Here is an 18941-nt window from a genome sequence, read left to right as displayed (position 1 = left end):
ATTTAGTAAATTCCTGAATTGGTAGTCTTCAGGCCTAGTTTTGTCTTGTAGGTTTGCACGGACCTCCTCTCTCTCTGCTAGTCCGGAACCCAAGAGATGCTGCTTGCTTTGCAGCCCAGGAGCAAGAGAGTGATGATTGGTTAACAGCTCCTTATATGGAGAGGGGCAGGCTTAGAGCGTATTGGTTCCCACCAGCTGTCAGTCCTTTCACAAAGCATTATGGTACATCATGTGACCACATCACGTGCCCTGTAAGGTCCTTAAGCTTAACTTAACATTAGACTTAGTGATCATATGACCTAAGGTCCTGGAAGTACTATACACATAATAAAATATATACAATTTATATACATCAAACACAATAAAATTTAAGAAGGAAGAGGTGACAAGGGGTTATCCAACCAGGAGGATCCTACCGGTACATAGGAACTCTGACTTTGGGGACGTAGCACACAAGGTACGGTACAAGGTACGGTACCGGGACATCGGACTTGCATTGAAGGGGCGGTACGTGACATCATGAGGGCCAGGGCATGACTTCACGAGGAGGCATGGCGACCCCCCAAAGTCCGCACCCAGCATTCGGAACTCCGAATGCTGGAAATTGGAGTACCTTTTTAAGAACAGTTGTCATTTTTTCCTTACTTGCAACATTCCTAGCATCAACAGCATCACAAAAAACCACATGCCCATAGAATGACTTACCCCTGATCCAGATCATCATGATCATAGGTATATGAGATCTCAGAAAATTCTGTGTCCTTTTCTTCCTGTATTTCACTATTTTTGTGAAGTGTAGATACAGAAGAACCTGTAGGGGAAGCTGCTTTTTCCTAGATGGATAATAAAAAGCTATTTCAAAACAATCATGAATCCTGAAGTAGTAGCATAAATTACAATAACAATATTAAAGTACAAATCATATATTAGATGCAATGGTAATTGGACTTGTTGCCTTTTACCCCTTCAGAAATCATCAATATAAATGCCCATAAAATGTGTCAGCCCGAAATCGAGTTTAGTAGGAAGAGACCTAAGACAGTTCAGTTCACATGACTGTTGCATAACAATATAGTGATTGACACTTTTGATACTTGCACATGCGATTAGGATCTCATTCATTTCAAGACACAACATGTGCAACTCTTCTGCTACACAGATACACTAATACTTTAACCTTAAAGGGGTACTCCACTGCTCAGCGTTCGGAACAAACTGTTCCAAATGCTGGAGCCAGTGCCGGGAGCTTGTGACATCATAGCAATGCCCCCTCATGACATCATGCCCCGCCCCCTCAATGCAAGTCTATGGGAGGGGGCGTGACGGATGTCACGCACCCTTCCATAGACTTGCATTGAGGGGGAGGGGCGGGACGTCATGAGGAGGCAGTGCTATGATGTCACGAGCTCCCGGCTCCAGCATTTGGAACAGTTTGTTCCAAACGCTGAGCAACGGAGTACCCCTTTAAGGCACAGTTTTATGAGGATAAAACAGATATAATAACATATCTGGGAAACAGTGGTGCATTTTTATGCAAAAATTGCACAAACACAACTAAATACCCTTACCCTGCCCAATGCTATTGCAGGTAGAATATTGCAATCTCACTTAAAGGGGTATTCCAGGAAAAAACTTTTTTTTATACATATCAACTGGCTCCAGAAAGTTAAACCGATTTGTAAATTCCTTCTATTAAAAAATCTTAATCCTTTCAGTACTTATGAGCTTCTGAAGTTAAGGTTGTACTTTTCTGTCTAAGTGCTCTCTGATGACACGTGTCTCGGGAACCGCCCAGTTTAGAAGCAAATCCCCATAGCAAACCTCTTCTAAACTGGGCAGTTCCCGAGACACGTGTCATCAGAGAGCACTTAGACAGAAAAGAATAACCTTAACTTCAGAAGCTCATAAGTACTGAAAGGATTAAGTTTTTTAATAGAAGAAATTTACAAATCTGTTTAACTTTCTGGAGCCAGTTGATATATATAAAAAAGGTTTTTTTCCTGGATAACCGCTTTAAGCTCTCATTGTGGTACAGTGAGTGATATGTTACAGTTCAGCCCTTGCTTAAAAAAGATCTTTTTGGGGGAAAAAAGATATGCAACCAAGTCACCTGACAGCTACATTGAAGATGCATGTGTGAAATTAAGTAAAATATCCTTGGAAATTTTATTAAATGTAGTCACTATAATGTAATGCGAGAACGACGTCTCATAATCCACATTACTAACAGTGGTGCCAGTCAAGTACATTTTTATGTGACGAATTGCGTACACAAGTGGAGCATTCATTCTTCACTACTGTGTGGGAGTAAGTGACCTCTGTGAAAGCAAAGCCTGATCCAGCAAGAAAACTATCAGTAAAAGCACCCAGAGGATGAAACTGCAATAAAACTGTGCTTTTGTCCGAACTCTCAACCACATCCTTGCACTTATGAAAATCACCAGCTGTATATTGCTTTCAGCCTTCGTCATCAGTAGGCACGAGCGCTCATGTGACCGGTGATGTGCCGGTGCTTATGAACTACGGGACTGCCTCAGTGCGTAAGTGAGCGCAGGAAAAAGGGGAACCTTTGGAGGATCTGGGTTCCGGACTGCAGGTAGATATAGCAGTCCGAGACTATAACCCGGTTATCAGGTTCTAGTGCGGGTGAACAGGTGACCATTTTCCTTTAAAGAGGACCTGTCATGATCTTGTTTAATTTTATAATCCTCTCAGTTCACTGCCCCCATCATGATAAACCACCCCCCACCTTTATTTTTATTATTTGCTAGTTTTCTACCTTGATATTGCTCTGTGTTTTCTGCCAGATTCACAGACTGGAAAGGGGTGTTCCCCAGCAGGCGTGACATCATCTGAAACCATACAGGGGAGAACTTCCTCCCTCACTCTGCTACACACAGCCCAGAGCAATTCAGGGTGAGATGAGCTATAATTGGCTAAGGCTGCACACACCCCTCAGAACTCCAGACTGCATTTCCTGATTTTGGACTTCTGCCAGGCCAGCAGGACTACAAAGTCTGTGCAAGAGATGGGGGTAAATGGGCTCTGGAAAAGTAGGGAGACACCTCGTGGCAGCTTTTTTTTAACACAAATAAAACATAGAAAACTTCATTTGTTTTTTTAAAACAAAGTACATTAGAAAGATTTTATATTTACCATGAGGAGTGCAATAGCAAAAATTAGTTTTAATGAGAGTTCCCATTTAAATACATTCAAAGACAAGAACACCCCTTAGATTCATTCACACCTAAGTAAAATTTCCTGACACACAGCTCAACAGGACTACAAAAGTATGTGAGGTCAAATAATTGAATTTTCCATATTTTCCTAGCAGAATATAGTTTACAGATACCTTATAAGCTATATGACACCTGTCAAAAATCTGTTGTTGGACAGAGTCCACAGATATGATTTTCGACCTGAACAAGATCATTTTCAATGGAGGTATGCCCAAAAATTGGTGTAAATACATTATAAAATCTGCATGATAGTTTTAATTTTCTAAATTAAAGAGTAATGTCTGACAAATGTGATATAGGGGTGTAGCTTTGGTGGAGAGGTTTCAGTCATATCCAGGCCATTGGGTTTAAGGGGAACCCAAAAGGTCCCTTTGCACATGATAAGTGGATCTATTACCAATTTTTAGGGGTTCAGGAGAGAGCTTCATGTTACACTTCTGAGGTTGTATATGTATGAACAGTATTGATAAGCCAACAATGTTGTAAAGCTGCATTAATGACTACCTGTACTTCAGCTTTGTCTTGACTGTCAGATAGTTTTGTACATTCTTCAGCTTCTTTATGGTCTTCTGATCCACAGCTAAAAATGATATCTCTTTCTGATCTGAAAATAAAGACAAACAAACAAGTGACTATTGCCATTTGTAATATAGTCACCAGGCTGGATTATTTCGATGATTTCATAAACCATAAACCTCAGAATAACCTTCAGTTCTGCTCTGTCTTTCGAACATGCAAACCCTTACCACTTCCTGCCGCCTCCGCCTGAATTTCTGAACAAAACTCCTGGTACATGCCCTCATCATCCTCTGCTCAGACTACTGTAACATTTTCATCTGTGGCCTAACACCTTTTCTCCCCTCCAATCCATCCTTAACTCTGCTGCCTAATGACCCCTCGTTTCTTCTCTGCCTCTCCCCTCTGCCAGTCTCTTCACGGACTACTCATTGCCCAGTGAATTTAGATTAAAGTGGTACTCTGCCCCTAGACATCTTATCCCCTATCCAAAAGGTAGGGGATAAGTTGCCTGATCCCGGGGGTCCCGCCGCTGGGGACCCCAGCGATCTCCATGCTGCACCCGGCGTTCCTTTAGAGCATCGGGTTCAGCGCTGGAGGCTCATGAAGTCACGCTCCGGTGCATTGAGCAAACTTCTGGTGACTGGTGATGCGGGGCGGAGGCTCGTGATGTCACGGTCACACCCCGCTCGTGACATCATGGCCATGCCCCCTCAATGCAAATCTATGGGAGGGGGCGTGACGGACATCACGCCCCCTCCCATAGACTTGCATTGAGGGGGCATGGCCGTGACATCCTGAGCGGGGCGTGACCGTGACATCACGAGCCTCCGCCCCGCATCACCAGTCACCAGAAGTTCGCTCCGTGCACCGGATGTCTGGGGTGCCGCTGCCAAGATCGTGGGGGTCCCCAGCTTTACACTGTTAACAATGACATAGAAGGCCATCCACAACCTGTCACCTCCATACATCTCCCGATACCGCCCATCACATAATCTCCGATCCTCTCAAGACTTCTGCCTGTGCTCTTCTCTTATTCACTCCTCACACAACCGTCAATGTTCCTCCAGAGCTTCCCCCATACTCTGGAACTCAGTACCCCAACAAACCCATTACTCAGCCACCATCATAACCTCCAAAAGCAACACAAAAACCCATTTCTTCAGAACAGCCCACAACCTACAATAACCATACTGCCACTGTACTGCACTGTAAATGGCCACTTCCCCTACCTACTGTATCCCTCGCCTCACCTTGTAGACTGTAAGCCCTCAATGGGAGTGTTCTTTCTCCTTCTGTATCAGTCTGTGATTTACTTTGTTCATGTCCATTGATTTAATGATATAATATGTATTTTAATTGTATTTATATGTACAGCACCATGGAACCAAGAGTGTTTTAAAAATAAATAATAGATAATAATAATAATAAGACTTTTATGGTTATCCTGGATTTATGTAATGTCAGAATGAAAATATTTGGTTACTTTAGGGGTTTTTTCAGACTTAAATGACTGAGGGCCTATTAATTGCTATTTGGACGGGTACCGACACCCAGCACCCCCACAATTAGCTGTTTGGGGGCCAACACCATACACTAATCAGGGCCGTAAGCCATGCACCATTCATTGTATAGTGCTAATGCCACATTACAGCAATTCAGCTCCCTTTGAAGTCAATGCCGATCAGCGATGGATGGCCTTCACTAAGGCTGATGGCCGTCACATCTACTTCCAATAGAGATTGATAACAATTCTAGATGAGATATAAACTCTTACTCATGGTTTATGTCACTGGCTGTCACAGTAGATGGAACTGGTTCTGTATCCTTTTCTATTCGTTCTTCCAAACGTGTGCTGACTATAGGGGAAGACTTCTGGTTCGCCTAAAAGATGACAAAAATAAATATAATTGCCAAAAAAAATGATCATTTAAAAATATTTGTCTGTAAAATCTGTTCACATTGATATGTCAAATATTTATTCGTACAAAAATAAGAAAATAATTGTACAAAAGTGAATCTTCCCAGTGTCCAAAAGTAAAGGTATGTGCACACTACAGAAAATTTGGCCGGGATTCTGATGCAGCAGCTTCCCGATAGACAGATATGAGATAGATAGATAAAATAGAAGACATACTGGCCCTGATATACTATTGTAAACCTGACATGTTTTGTCGGGTTGTGCGCCAAATTCTGTCTCATTGTGCCAAAATGCTCTCATTGCGCCCAAATTTCTGTCTCATTGCGGCAGAATTCTGTTTCATTGCGCCAAAAATGAAAAAAACCCGACCAATTCTCCATTTTACTGAGAAAACGCGAAAAAGGGGCATGGCCGTTGGGAAAAGGGGGCGTGTCCCTGACATTTTCACAAAAACACAACATATTTACTAAGGTTTCCACTAAAAATGTGGTGGATTTCGGCTGAGGAAAACCCTACAGATCAGAGCATGTGTAAAAAAAGCAAAATGTAGGAAAAAGTGCAATGTAGGGAAACCTTAGAAAAAACGGTGGAAAAAAAATTGTAGGGAATTAAAACCCACAAAGAAACCTACACAACATTCTTAGTAATCAGGGCCATTATATAGTTATTAGATAAATAGATAGATCGATAGTGGATCATATGTCCCAAGAAACAAGATGTATTTCTGGTGGCCCAGTGCAGGAGTTGTACCCCTGTAACCTTGCTGTCCTATCTGGCAGACTCTATTGCAGTGTCCCCTAAGCCCCCCCCCCCCCCCCCCCCCCCATAAGCTGAGTAGTATAAATGGTTAACAATAGTAGTATAAATGGTCTAAAGGGGAGAAAAAGGAGAGCGCTTCTTGGTGTGATAAAAGAGAGATAATCAGTATAAAAGTGAAATAAGACAGCAGCTCACCAGATGTGGTTGTGTGGCATCATACACAACAATGGTAAGCGCATCAAGGGGTAGTGTATTCACAGCCCTCTGGCTAGCAAGGTATTCAATCGGTCTGGCTTCAAGGAGAACGCCGGCTCCACGTGGTGCAGGATACAAACGGAATGGAAATCAGATAAAATCGAAGTAAGTTATTTCCCAAGATGCAAAGCGTTTCTCCCTTCCTTGTACCGACATGACAAACTTCCACTCCTATAAAATAACCATTCCCTGTCATGCCTGATGAAGCTGCTTTCCCGCAGCGAAACACGTTGCATCTTGGGAAATAAATTACTTCGATTTGATCTGATTTTCATTCCGTTTGTATCCTGCGCCACGTGGAGCCAGCATTCTCCTTGAAGCCAGACCGATTGTATTATCTACGGCAATGTATGTATAATGTTATGCATCTTTAAATGTTGTTACTAAGTCTTGTAACCAGGGAAGGTGTCAGTGACCAGATGACTTGTGGGTGACCTATAGGACCCCTCCAAAGTCTCCCCCATTTATACAGGGGTGGAGCTAGATAGATTCAGTTTAGAAGATGCTGAGGAAGAGTCAAGTCCTGAGAAAGTGTCTGGTGTCCTGAGCAAACCCAAGGCTGACCACACAGCCACGCTTCTACCAATCCAGTACCCCACAGGTGAACGTTAAAACCTGGTAAGCTACATATGGGGTGAAGTCTGTCTAGTCAGTCCTAGTCAAGTCAGTCAAGATCAGTCTGCATAAAGTCAGCGTGGGCCTGCAGCAAATTGTCCAAATCCACTACAAGTCCCAGTGAACCCGCAAGTCTCTGAAGTTACTGGTCACCTCCTTGGGCCTAACTGAGCTGTCAAGACTATTACACCTGTCTACCTTAGTAAAGCTGCCGTTGTTCCGTAACTTGGCGTCTGAGTCATTATTTGCCCCATGCCTAGCCCAGGATCCAGCGGCATACCTTTGGGTGGTGCAGAGGTTAAACCACGCCCTGGCGTCACGAATACAAGGGGTTAAAGCCATCTGCCCCATGGGTTATAAAATCTGCTCTCAATCACACCCTTACCACTTATTACTGCATTATAACTGCTTAAAAGCATACCTGCCAAGTAAGTCGTTTTTTTAGTTCCATTTCTAACATGCTTTTCTCTTGCAGGAGAGCTTGGTAGTTTGCCTTTACCTTGATATATTTCTATGAGAATAAACAAATATTACTTATACATGACCATGATAAGTACAAATCTTGATAATGAACAGAACGTAATCTACCGTATATACAACACTCAATTAATAACAAATTACAGAAAAATAATCAGTAAAAGAACACATGACATCACTTTGGTGCTTTATAAACTCTTATATCAAGTGCTATCCCCTCAGATCCTGCACTAGGCAGCCCATAGGGTATTAGAGTGCTCCTTTAGGAGTCACCGGGTCAATTTGACTGGGCAATGATAATTTTTAATATAACTTGTTATCTTTCTAAGTAAATGTCTTGCATTTAGATGGTTTATGATGGATAATCACACAGTAATGACACTATAGCTGCATATAACAGATTCAGCGTCTCCCATGCTGACACCCCTTCCCCACTCAACCCTCTCTCGGTTGGAGTCCCCAAAGCTCTGTCCTAGGGCCCCTACTCTTCTCCATCTATACTTTGGCCTGGAATAGAATCCCATTGTTTCAAGTTTCACTTCTATGCCGATGACACTCAAATCTACCTCTCTATTCCAGATGTAATTTCCCTTCCATCTAGGATCCCAGTGTCCACTCATTCCTGAACGTTGACTCATCTAAACTTCTGGTACATGTCGTCATCATCTCCTGCTTGGACTACTGCAACATCCTCCTCTGTGGACTTCTATTAAACACTTGTGCTCCCTTCCAATCTCTCCTCAACTCTAATGCCTAACAATCCACCTGTCCCCTCGCTTCTAATCTACTTCCCCCTCTAACAATCCCTTATCTGTCTACCAATTGCACAAAGAATTCAGTTTTAAGTTGCTTCTCAGCCTTTTGGCCCGGATCAAGTGTAGTATCTGTTCTTATCAGGCAGTCCACTGGTAGGAATGGATGGCTACATGGAGGAGCAGGTGTACCGGGACATTCTGGCGCTGGTGCAATGTAACCAGCTCAACGGCTGCCCTGATGTGACCTGTTCCCTCCGGGTCTCGCCATGAGGCTGGAAGGGTCTAGAGCCGAGGTACTTTTGTGCCTTGGGGAGTGGTGACCCTGAGGTGCCGAAACTCAATGGGTGTTATAACTCACTGAGTGAATGCACTGCACCACACACTCTTCACCTTTGGCACTCACCCTTGGTATCCCGGCCTTCTGGCTAGGATCAGGGAAATCTTTATAGATCCGGCCGGATTACCGGGCAGTATATCTGCACTCATCCACTTATTTATTTTTTGTTTGTCACTGTGCCACTTTTACGTGTTTGTTTGTACACAGGATTTGTCAGGATGCGATGGCCCTTCTGGGTGTCCCTCCTGGCGGTCTAGGGGAGGTATGTGTGGCCATCAGGTTCCTCACCTCCCTGCAACCCCTGGGCATCTTGGCTTCGGTCGAGATGCCATCAGTATACGGCTCCATGGCTGATACCCTGGTTAACGCCTAGGTTGAAGCCAGGGGCATTTGTGGCCCCTTAGTAGCTTCGGCAAAAAGGGGCATCAAACCTGGATCCTTGCAGGTGCCTTTTGGCCCGGAGGTGAAGGGGAGGTTTGTTGGGGGGCCTCTCTCCTGTTGGAGAAGGGCTTAGAGATAGACCGCATCCTTTGTGCACTTTTTTAAGTGTGACACGTTTGCACTTCTTCTTGCACTTTGGGTGATAGAGAGCACTTGCCTCGGTTCTTAAAAAAATAATTCAGTTTAAAGTAACCTACAAACTTCTCCAGACCTCCACCTGCGCTCTCCCCTTGTGAACTTCACGCAACTATTTCTAAGATTTCTCCTACGCTTCTTCCATGCACTGGAACTCGCTACCCTGACATCTCCAGTTCACACCCACCATCAAGACCTTCAAAGAAAACGTGAAGACCCATCTCTTCAGGACAGGCTACACCAAACAATAACCCTGCTGCCACTGTATTTCCCTGTGAAAGTCCGCGTCTCTAACGTCTCACAGATGATCAGCTGTCTTCCTCCCTTGTATTTTGTAAGTTCATGCGGGCAGGGCCCTCCCTTCCTCTACATCAGGCTGCCATTTACTTTGTCAGTTCATGTTTTGTAACAGCAACAAAGGACACTATACAAATAAATAATAATAATTCAAATTTATTTGGCAAATCAAATATCTATGAACATCTACATATGGAATGAGAAAATGACATCTATGTAGGTGGCACTTTTAGGTGTCTTCAGTAGGAAAAGCCTTAAAGGGGTACTCCGGTGCCCCAGCGTTCTGAAAACTTTGTTCGAAACGCGAGGAGCGGGCAACCATGATCGTGATGTCATGGCCTACGCCCTCTCGTGACATCGCGACACACACCCTTCATTAATGTCTATGGGAGGGGGCATGAATGGAGGGGGCGTGGTGTGACATCATAAGGGGGCGTGCCTGTGACATCACGACCACTACATCCAGAACCCGGAGTTTGTTCTGAACGGCGGGTACTGTGGGAGATCGCGTGGAGTCCCAGCGGCGGGACCCCCGCAATCAGACATCTTTTCCCCTATCCCTTGGATAGGGGATAAGATGTCTAGCAGTGGAGTACCCCTTTAATGTACACATAGAACTTATATTATGACATTTGAGTCTTACATTTTCAGTTTCTTTGTGGTCCTTTCCAAGCCTAGATCAAAAAATAAAATGATACACAAAAAAATTATACTGTGCAGAACAAAAATATAGTACAATGAAAATCATTACTTTGAGCCTAGTGGGACAATTAACTTGTAATTGTAGGACAACCCCTTTAATAAATTCCCCCTCCCCCTCCCCTTTATGTTCAATGGGGGTCCGGCCTCTGGGACCTCTACCAATCCTGAGAAAGAAGGGGCCACACGACTGGTTTAGCCTGGAGCCTTCTTCTTGGTTGTGACCATGGCAATCTGGTATCCTACCATGGGATCATGGGTTGTGACATGTGAGGTCATTGTTCACAAAGGACATAGAGAATGTAGGTCCTCCTCCATGTGGCCATACCATAACAAGATGGCATGGACCTGCAGCTCAATGTGTATATGCAATAATAGCGTTATTAGTATGACTCCTGCAGACAGTGATCGGGGTGACAACCTATTATTTCTATTATACCTGTAGGTTTGTGTTTTAATCTAAGATCAAACACTATAGATGCTGAATATTGACAATTCCAAAACATATGGTTATTTTCTGATCTTTGTTGGTTTTTAATCAATTGTGATCAATTTGTTTGTTAATCAGTAATTTTAGTTTCATCGTCACTGAGCTAACATCATATTTTATAGTTTTTTTGGGCTATTGTTGTAAAAGGGTGGAACACTGCACCAGGGGGGAAACCACAAGTATAGCAGAATGAACTAGTGCAGGGTAACTCTGCCTACTTACTTCTGTAGTTCCATGGCTTGGGCATCAAATAGTTGACCAACATCAAGAATAATCTTTTCCAATACTTCTTTTGAACCTACGGTATAGAATTAGAGGGGGAGATCAAAACCTGTGCAGAGGAAAATTTGACCAGTTGCCCATAGCAAACAATCAAATCGATTGTTTTATTTTTAAAGGCTTCTGAAAAATTTAAGAAGTGATCTGATTGGTTTCTATGGGCAACTGGGCAACTGGTCAACCTTTCCTTTGCACAGATTTTGATCAATCTCCCTTAGAGACTATTGCATTTATAGCTCAAAAATGAACCGATATTTTATATACAATTATACATAAAAAGGATTGATAAAATTCAGCTGTAAGGTAGATGGATGATGAGGAGTAGTTATGTCCTTATCTGCTTTTTATATGCTCTGATGTTTTTGTGACAGATCTCCATATAACCTATACTTAACAGCTGGTGCCATAGATAATATATAGAAGTAGAAAAAAAATGTTTGGTAGCAAACCTTAAAACACATTTTTTCAAGACCTCATCTGGCTGCGGTGGGAAACACCTCTATAAGGCTCTGTGCAGCCTGGTGCCATAGGTTCCATTTATCATAGAAACCATGACATTGTGCCAGATCTGGTGTAAGACTGACCAACAGACCTCATTGACTTTAATTAAGGTTGCCCTGTACTTGCTGTCAAAATATGAAAACATGGTGGAAAAAATTATGTGGCAAAGATCTAAGGCACACCCTTAAAGGGGAACTCTGCCCACAGACATCTTATACAAAGGATAGGGGATAAGATATCTGTTTGCACCCCCCCCCCCCCCCGAGATTGCTGCCCCTCCTGTACTATAGCATGGTGGAGCGGGAACTGTCAGCATGTGAGCAGAGAGGACGCCATCCACTGCAGGTGGGGACGCCATCAGCCTGTCATGTGCCCCCCACATATAATGCCCCACTGACATTAGCCCCTCACTTATAATGCCCCATGTCCTGTGCCCCTCACATATAATGCCCCCTGTGCTGTGTACCTCAAAAATAATGCCCCCTGAGGGGGCAGGACAGGGGGCATTATATATGAGGTGCACAGCACAGGGGGCATTATATGTGTGGGGCACAGCACAGGGGGGCATTATTATTTTGTGGGGGGGAACAGAAAGGGTCATAATTATATGTAGGGGCACAAGATGGGTCATTATTATTCTATATGAGGGGCACATACATTTCCTCACTATAAAAAAGACGTCACCTGTAGTCACTGATTTCATTGGGTATTCTCCTCACTATAGAGAAGTCGTCACCTGTAGTCACTGATATCAATGTGTATTCTCCTCACTATAGGGAAGACGTCACCTGTAATCACTGATATCATTGTGTATTCTCCTCACTATAGAGAAGACGTCACCTGTAGTCACTGATATCACTGTGTATTCTCACTATAGAGAAGACGTCACCTGTAATCACTGATATCATTGTGTATTCTCACTATAGAGAAGACGTCACCTGTAGTCACTGATATCATTGTGTATTCTCCTCACTATAGAGAAGATGTCACCTGTAGTCACTGATATCATTGTGTATTCTCCTCACTATAGAGAAGACGTCACCTGTAGTCACTGATATCATTGTGTATTCTCCTCACTATAGAGAAGACTTCACCTGTAGTCACTGATATTATTGTGTATTCTCCTCACTATAGGGAAGACGTCACCTGTAATCACTGATATCATTGTGTATTCTCCTCACTATAGAGAAGACGTCACCTGTAGTCACTGATGATATTGTGTATTCTCCTCACTATAGAGAAGACGTCACCTGTAATTACTGATATTATTGTGTATTCTCCTCACTATAGAGAAGACATCAGCTGTAGTCAATGATATCAGTGTGTATTTTCCACTCTATAGAGAAGACGTCACCTGTAGTCACTGATATCATTGTGTATTCTCCTCACTATAGAGAAGACGTCACCTGTAGTCACTGATATCTTTGTGTATGCTGCCTGGCTGTCCCATCAGAGCTGGAGTCATTTGTAAGTTTTGCAGTAATGATGGGTGGAAAAACAACTCCCAGCATAACCTTACCACATACTTAAGATCATACTGGGAGCTGTAGTTTTAAAAGGTAAAAACTTCTTTAGCCCTTTCCCATTCTGTGGTAATTGGTATATTTGATTATTATACTGGAAATAATTTTCTGCAACATGCTACAGCGCGGGCATCACAACATGCTAAAAAAAACAGGGCCTATATCCCTTAATGTTATGTTTTTGCAAGTATTCATCCATTTGCTGTTTAAATATCTGTACAGACTCTAATAAAACCACATCTGCAGGCAGAGGATTCCACATCCTTACTGTTCTTAGTGTAAAAAAAAACCTTTCCTTTGCCTTAGACAAAATCTCCTGCACATAGTACTGACTGAGTATTATGTACACTTTTCCGTAATCCTACTACACCATGGTTCTTTGGTGTAGGAGAAGTAATGGAGGAAATATTCTGAGGTTTCCCAGTGGTAAAAGGGTTGGAAATCTGATTATATGTGAATTTTACCCAGGTGTTAATTTTACTCTAAGAAAAAAACAAAAAAAAACTAAAGATTAATTTTACAATCAACACTCAACATGCCAAATAAATCTTAAAATACAAACAAAGAAAAACTTACGAGTATCTGTATCAGTCATTAGTCCCTGAAGTGCCTTAACCAAACTTTCTGAGTCTTCTTTGTGATCTAAAAACAACATAAGTAGTGACCTCTTATGACTGTACATATATATGGTGATGAGTAGAGAGGCCATCCCTCTGTATACACCCAGGGCTGGCTTCAGGGTTATATGGGCCCTTGAGTGATCACACCTTAATATCTTTCATTTACCCAGTTTACTATATACATGCAACATTTTTTGTCAGTTTTTTGCAGACTTTTTGTGTCTTGATAGTTTTTTTTTTCTTCATCTTTTAAATGACATAAATACAGTATATATTCTATTTTTACTATACCCTATGAAGGAGAGATGCAGCTGTGTGCCATAAATTGTATAATTTAACCTCTAAATGGCTGGAAAATATGGATGTTGTACTTGTTCAGATTACCTGTTTTTTTCCTCTGTCATCCTACATGCCTCTATATAACAGCCATGGCTGTTTATTTTTACATTAAAGGGGTTATCCAAGAAAAAACTTTTTATATATATATATATATATATATATATATATATATATATATATATAACTTTTTTTTATATATATATATATATATATATATATATATATATATATATCAACTGGCTACAGATTTGTAAATTACTTCTATTAAAAAATCTTAATCCTTAATCTTGAGCTGCTGAAGTTGAGTTGTTCTTTTCTGTCTAAGTGCTCTCTGATGACACCTGTCTCGGGAACTGTCCAGAGTAGAAGCACATCCCATAGCAAACCTCTTCTACTCAGTGCCGTTCCTGAGGCAGATATCAGCAGAGAGCACTATTGCCAGACAGAAAAGAACTCAACTTCAGCAGCTGATAATTATTGGAAGGATTAAGATTTTTTTAATAGAAGTCATTTACAAATCTGTTTAACGTGCTGGAGCCAGTTGATATTAAAAATGTTTTTTTTTCCTGGAATACCCCTTTAACATCACTATATAGGCCAATTTGCTATACACACATGGGGCCCTGTTACAGATTACAGATTTTGCACTGGGGCCCAGAAGCTACTAGGTACACCACTGACTACACAGGATGTAAGTGAGTGGGAAAATCTGGTACAACCATTACTAAATTAATATGTTGAGTCCAATGAAATACATATATACACAGTGGCGTACCTAGTGCTCCTTGTGCCTATGGAGACGTGCTGTATAAATATGTTGGTAGCTAGGTAGGTGGCCAGGAAGGTAGGTAGCCAGGTAGGTAGCTAGCTAGGTAAGTAGGTTAGTAGCCAGGTAGGTAAGCAGGTAGCTATGTTGATGGGTAGCCAGGTAGGTAGCCATGTAGGTAGCCAAGTAGCTAGGTTTGTAGCCAGGAATCTATCCAGGTAGGTAGTCAAATATCTCTCCCCCCCCCCCCCCCAATCCCCAAGATGCCAGGATAAAATGGGGAAAAAACTAAAGTTATGCTCATCTAATGTCCCATGCAGCAATCTCCTCCGCAGTACAGCCTGGCCGCACCTTGCTTTCTTCACAGTGCAGGCACCGATGAGTGATACTATCAGGCCTTCACTGTGTTGGGACAGAAGTCATGATCTCCTCTCAGGATAGGCTGCAGGTCTTGGGACTCACACTGAGCGGAAGCTCTCAACTGTATATACGCATAGAGCTAAAAGCGCTGCTGGCTCACCTGGGGATCCTGGACAAGTGTCCTGGATTTCCCATTAGCAAACGAGTGTGCTCCTATGTCGGGCAGGCCCCCTCTCTGCCCCAGGTCCTCCGGAAGTGGTGGACCTACGTTTTGGCGTTGACTATGTTTGGGCCACTAAAGTCAAAGTGACCCATGCTTGTCCTTCCATGCATATGACATACACTTGAGACGGGCGACACAACCGTTATTTGAACTCCAAACAGTGAAAGTCTCTGTGTAGACACTTGTTATCGCCCAGGTGTGGATATTCACCAATTCCACATTAGAATCATACAAATACAAGAGCATGGGCTGTATATACGTTCATTATAGAATTCCAGCACTCATGGTTAGAAGATTCATCTTTTTTCGTTTATTAGGAAACTTCTGTACTTTTAAGCAGTTTACAGATGGTATGTCGGCAAACATCCAATAGATTTGCTGGCATACCATCTGTAAACAGCTTAAAACTACAGAAGTTTCAGAATAAACGAAAAAAGATGAATCTTCTAACCGTGAGTGCTGGAATTCTTTAATTAACGTACATACAAACCGTTATTTGAACCCTACAAAGTTAGTAATGTAAACACAATGCGTTAAGAAGGAGCAGTTTATTATTTATTTTTTCTCCATCTTACCTTCCCATCCAGACTGTAAATCTGGTCCAAAGATATGAGCTCCTCTCTTCTCCTCTCTAACAAAAAATAAAATATTTTTATGTACAGTTCAACTCAATTTTCACTAATCTGATTAAGAATTGACTTCACATTTATTACAACAACCAAATCATCTAAGCTCGATGTAAAAAGATTGTTTAGACATCTATATAGGTGAAACTTACTAAGGACAGTCCATCAATATTGTATTGCTGATTGATGGGGTCACAGTTCTCCCATGAGAGCCGCAGCCTGTTCATCACTTAGCAGACACAGCGCCATACATGCTTTAGTGGCTATACCTGGTATTGCAGTGAGTGGGATAATCTGGTACAGCCGCTAGCAAATAAATAGAGCTGTGCTGGGTAAGGGATGAAGAGCCTGGTATTGCAGCTCCAGTTGCGGCAATCGGAAAAATGGTCTCCCATCTACAGTGTAACCCATATCGCATAATGTATAGTATGACAGAAGAATTTCGAAGCATCCATTCCCTGCCTACACTTGCTCCTCCCACATCTCAACTTTTCAGATCGTGGTTTTGATTTCATGTGGGTCAGCATCAACCCCTACTACCAGGCATGAGTGTATGTGAGCAGCCATTGTGGGCCGGGTGCTCTTGTATCCCAATAAACCTACTGTGCTATACAGGTGAACGGTGATGTATACAGTGAATGTGTCATCGATCACTACTATACAGGAGCTGGAAGCCTGTATACAAGAAAGGATTCCTTGCTCCTGTACATACTATTATGTATTCTATGTGCGCAGTGCACCAGGGAAAATGTATGTGGATTTTCCAGAACCCCCAAACCCTGTGATGTGGGAGGTATTCATTCAACGTGAAACTCCATTAATAATAAATATAGAGAAATCATCTCTTTTTGCTACAGGAAAAATGCTAATAAATTGCCACTGAAAGAACTATCACAGTCCTCTTATTACCATGGTTTTGTTATGTTTATTGATTTTTTTTTATTTCAGGAAAAGATTTTACCACATTTACCAACAATGTGACAAAAATATTGGAAAACAGCACCGATAGCCGCTCCACATATCTTGTACTTACGCACTGACTGGAGGAGACGAAAGAAAATGTCCCTGGGGATGTGTTTTCGGAAGGTATGGAAATAAATGTTTCATTTCCTCAAATTTCTTGAGAATTTCCATCAGTCTAGAAATAAGCGCTGTTACACTGTCTTGAGATGTCGGAATATCACTATATGCTGGAATAACTTTATTACCTAGCTGTAATATAGCAAAAAGTAACAGGGACTTCAGATAAGCAATAATGATTTACAGACTGGGTAATAATTGACAACCACCAGTAATGACTCCCATTTTTGCTTTTCACGCATTAAATACAGCACGGATCACTTGTGGTCATCGTATACATCGCTGGGGCCCCAAGAGCAGCCATGACACATCAGAGAGTCAAAAATATGCACAAAGAGGGCAAGTGTACATGTTCTATTTTTTGTATTTTATTAAATTTCCAAAAAGGAAACATTTTCCAAAGTTACAATTCCCTAACTTCCCTCTGTAAGACTGTGTTGTTCTTTCTGGTAAACTATACAGAGAGAGAACAGTCGTGTTATTGAAGTCAATGAGAATTTCACCTGCAAGCCGCATTTTTCAATGGGAAACTTTGGAGATTTAAAGGGGTTATCCAGGAAAAAATGTATATATATATATATATATATATATATATATATATATATATCAACTGGCTCCAGAAAGTTAAACAGATTTGTAAATGATTTCTATTTGAAAAAATCTTAATCCTTTCAGTACTTATGAGCTGCTGAAGTTGAGTTGTTCTTTCCTGTCAAAGTGCTCTCTGATGACACGTGTCTTGTGAACTGTCCAGAGTAGAAGCAAATCCCCATAGCAAACCTCTTCTACTCTGCGCAGTTCCAGATACAAGCAGAGATGTCAGCAGAGAGCACTGTTGCCAGACAGAAAAGAACAACTCAAGTTTTCTCCTGGAATACACCTTTAAAATCCATGTTGTGCAAAATTATCATTGACATAAATTCCATGCAGAAACCACATCAGGTAGTCAGGATGCAGAATAGCCGTAATCTGAGGGGAGGCCCCTGTAAACTTGCCCTAAATAAGTTGTCTCAGTATATCTAATTTAATGCCCTCAAACAGAACCAACAAATGTAGTCCTTAATTGAATTTAAAGCCATTTTTTTGCTATCTTTATTTTGGTTTCCTCCAGGTTCCTCCCAAATACATACCCATACGTTCATTGACTTTGTATGAAACAGGCCCTAATGCATGTATATCTAAGATAGGGGAATTAGATTGTAAACCGCATTGGGGACAGGGATGTATGTAAGTGGTGACCATCTCTGTAGGGCGCTATGGAATATGTAAGCAATGGGAACTAAATTATGAAAGCATTCTGTGCATGTGTAATAAGGGGAAAGTGTGTCTGTGAAAATGTCCCTCAGGGGCTGATATCTTTTATTTGTGGGTGTGGAAGGATATAATAGAATATACTATGTAATAGAATTAGACCACATGCACATATCAGAGCTGCTGTACAATGCTCTGCAGTATGCTGGAATGATTCCTGCCAAAAGAAAGTACCTCTATGGCCCTTTTTTTTTTACTCCTTATGACAGAGCTGGGATATGAGGGTACAGTAGAGGTCCTAGGCACTTCTTGTAACAGGTTTGCCTGTCTCTTGCTCTGACAGCTGTAGCATTGCCCATTGCCGTGACGATGCCAGTGCCAAGCAGGAGGAGTTGTGGACTAGTCAAGTCCATTGTGTCTGTCCTTAGTGACCACAC

The 18941-nt window shown here is 41.9% G+C and overlaps 1 protein-coding gene and 1 pseudogene across 11 annotated transcripts in view; one reads left to right on the top strand and one right to left on the bottom strand.

Moving 5' to 3' along the window:
* The window catches only part of CCDC7 (coiled-coil domain containing 7), an 88322-nt gene that overhangs the window by 48441 nt on the left and 20940 nt on the right, over positions 1-18941 (bottom strand). For all 11 annotated transcript variants that reach the window (XR_008843883.1, XM_056519456.1, XM_056519454.1 and 8 more), the window contains 9 exons: positions 17207-17385; positions 16123-16178; positions 13816-13881; positions 11159-11234; positions 10391-10421; positions 7727-7816; positions 5533-5639; positions 3744-3843; positions 706-833 (listed from right to left, as the gene is read on the bottom strand). Coding sequence is in view for 10 of the 11 variants with exons in the window: in XM_056519456.1 (XP_056375431.1) it covers positions 706-833; positions 3744-3843; positions 5533-5639; positions 7727-7816; positions 10391-10421; positions 11159-11234; positions 13816-13881; positions 16123-16178; positions 17207-17385 (833 nt within the window). In the remaining variant the exon portion in view is untranslated. The remainder of the gene's footprint in view (positions 1-705; positions 834-3743; positions 3844-5532; positions 5640-7726; positions 7817-10390; positions 10422-11158; positions 11235-13815; positions 13882-16122; positions 16179-17206; positions 17386-18941) is intronic.
* LOC130274695 (U2 spliceosomal RNA) lies at positions 8628-8737 on the top strand (annotated as a pseudogene).

Source organism: Hyla sarda, chromosome 5, assembly GCF_029499605.1.
Source record: "Hyla sarda isolate aHylSar1 chromosome 5, aHylSar1.hap1, whole genome shotgun sequence".
NCBI lineage: Eukaryota > Metazoa > Chordata > Amphibia > Anura > Hylidae > Hyla > Hyla sarda.
The sequence above is the reverse complement of the archived record's forward strand: the minus strand, read 5'-3'. Positions and strand labels throughout refer to the sequence as shown.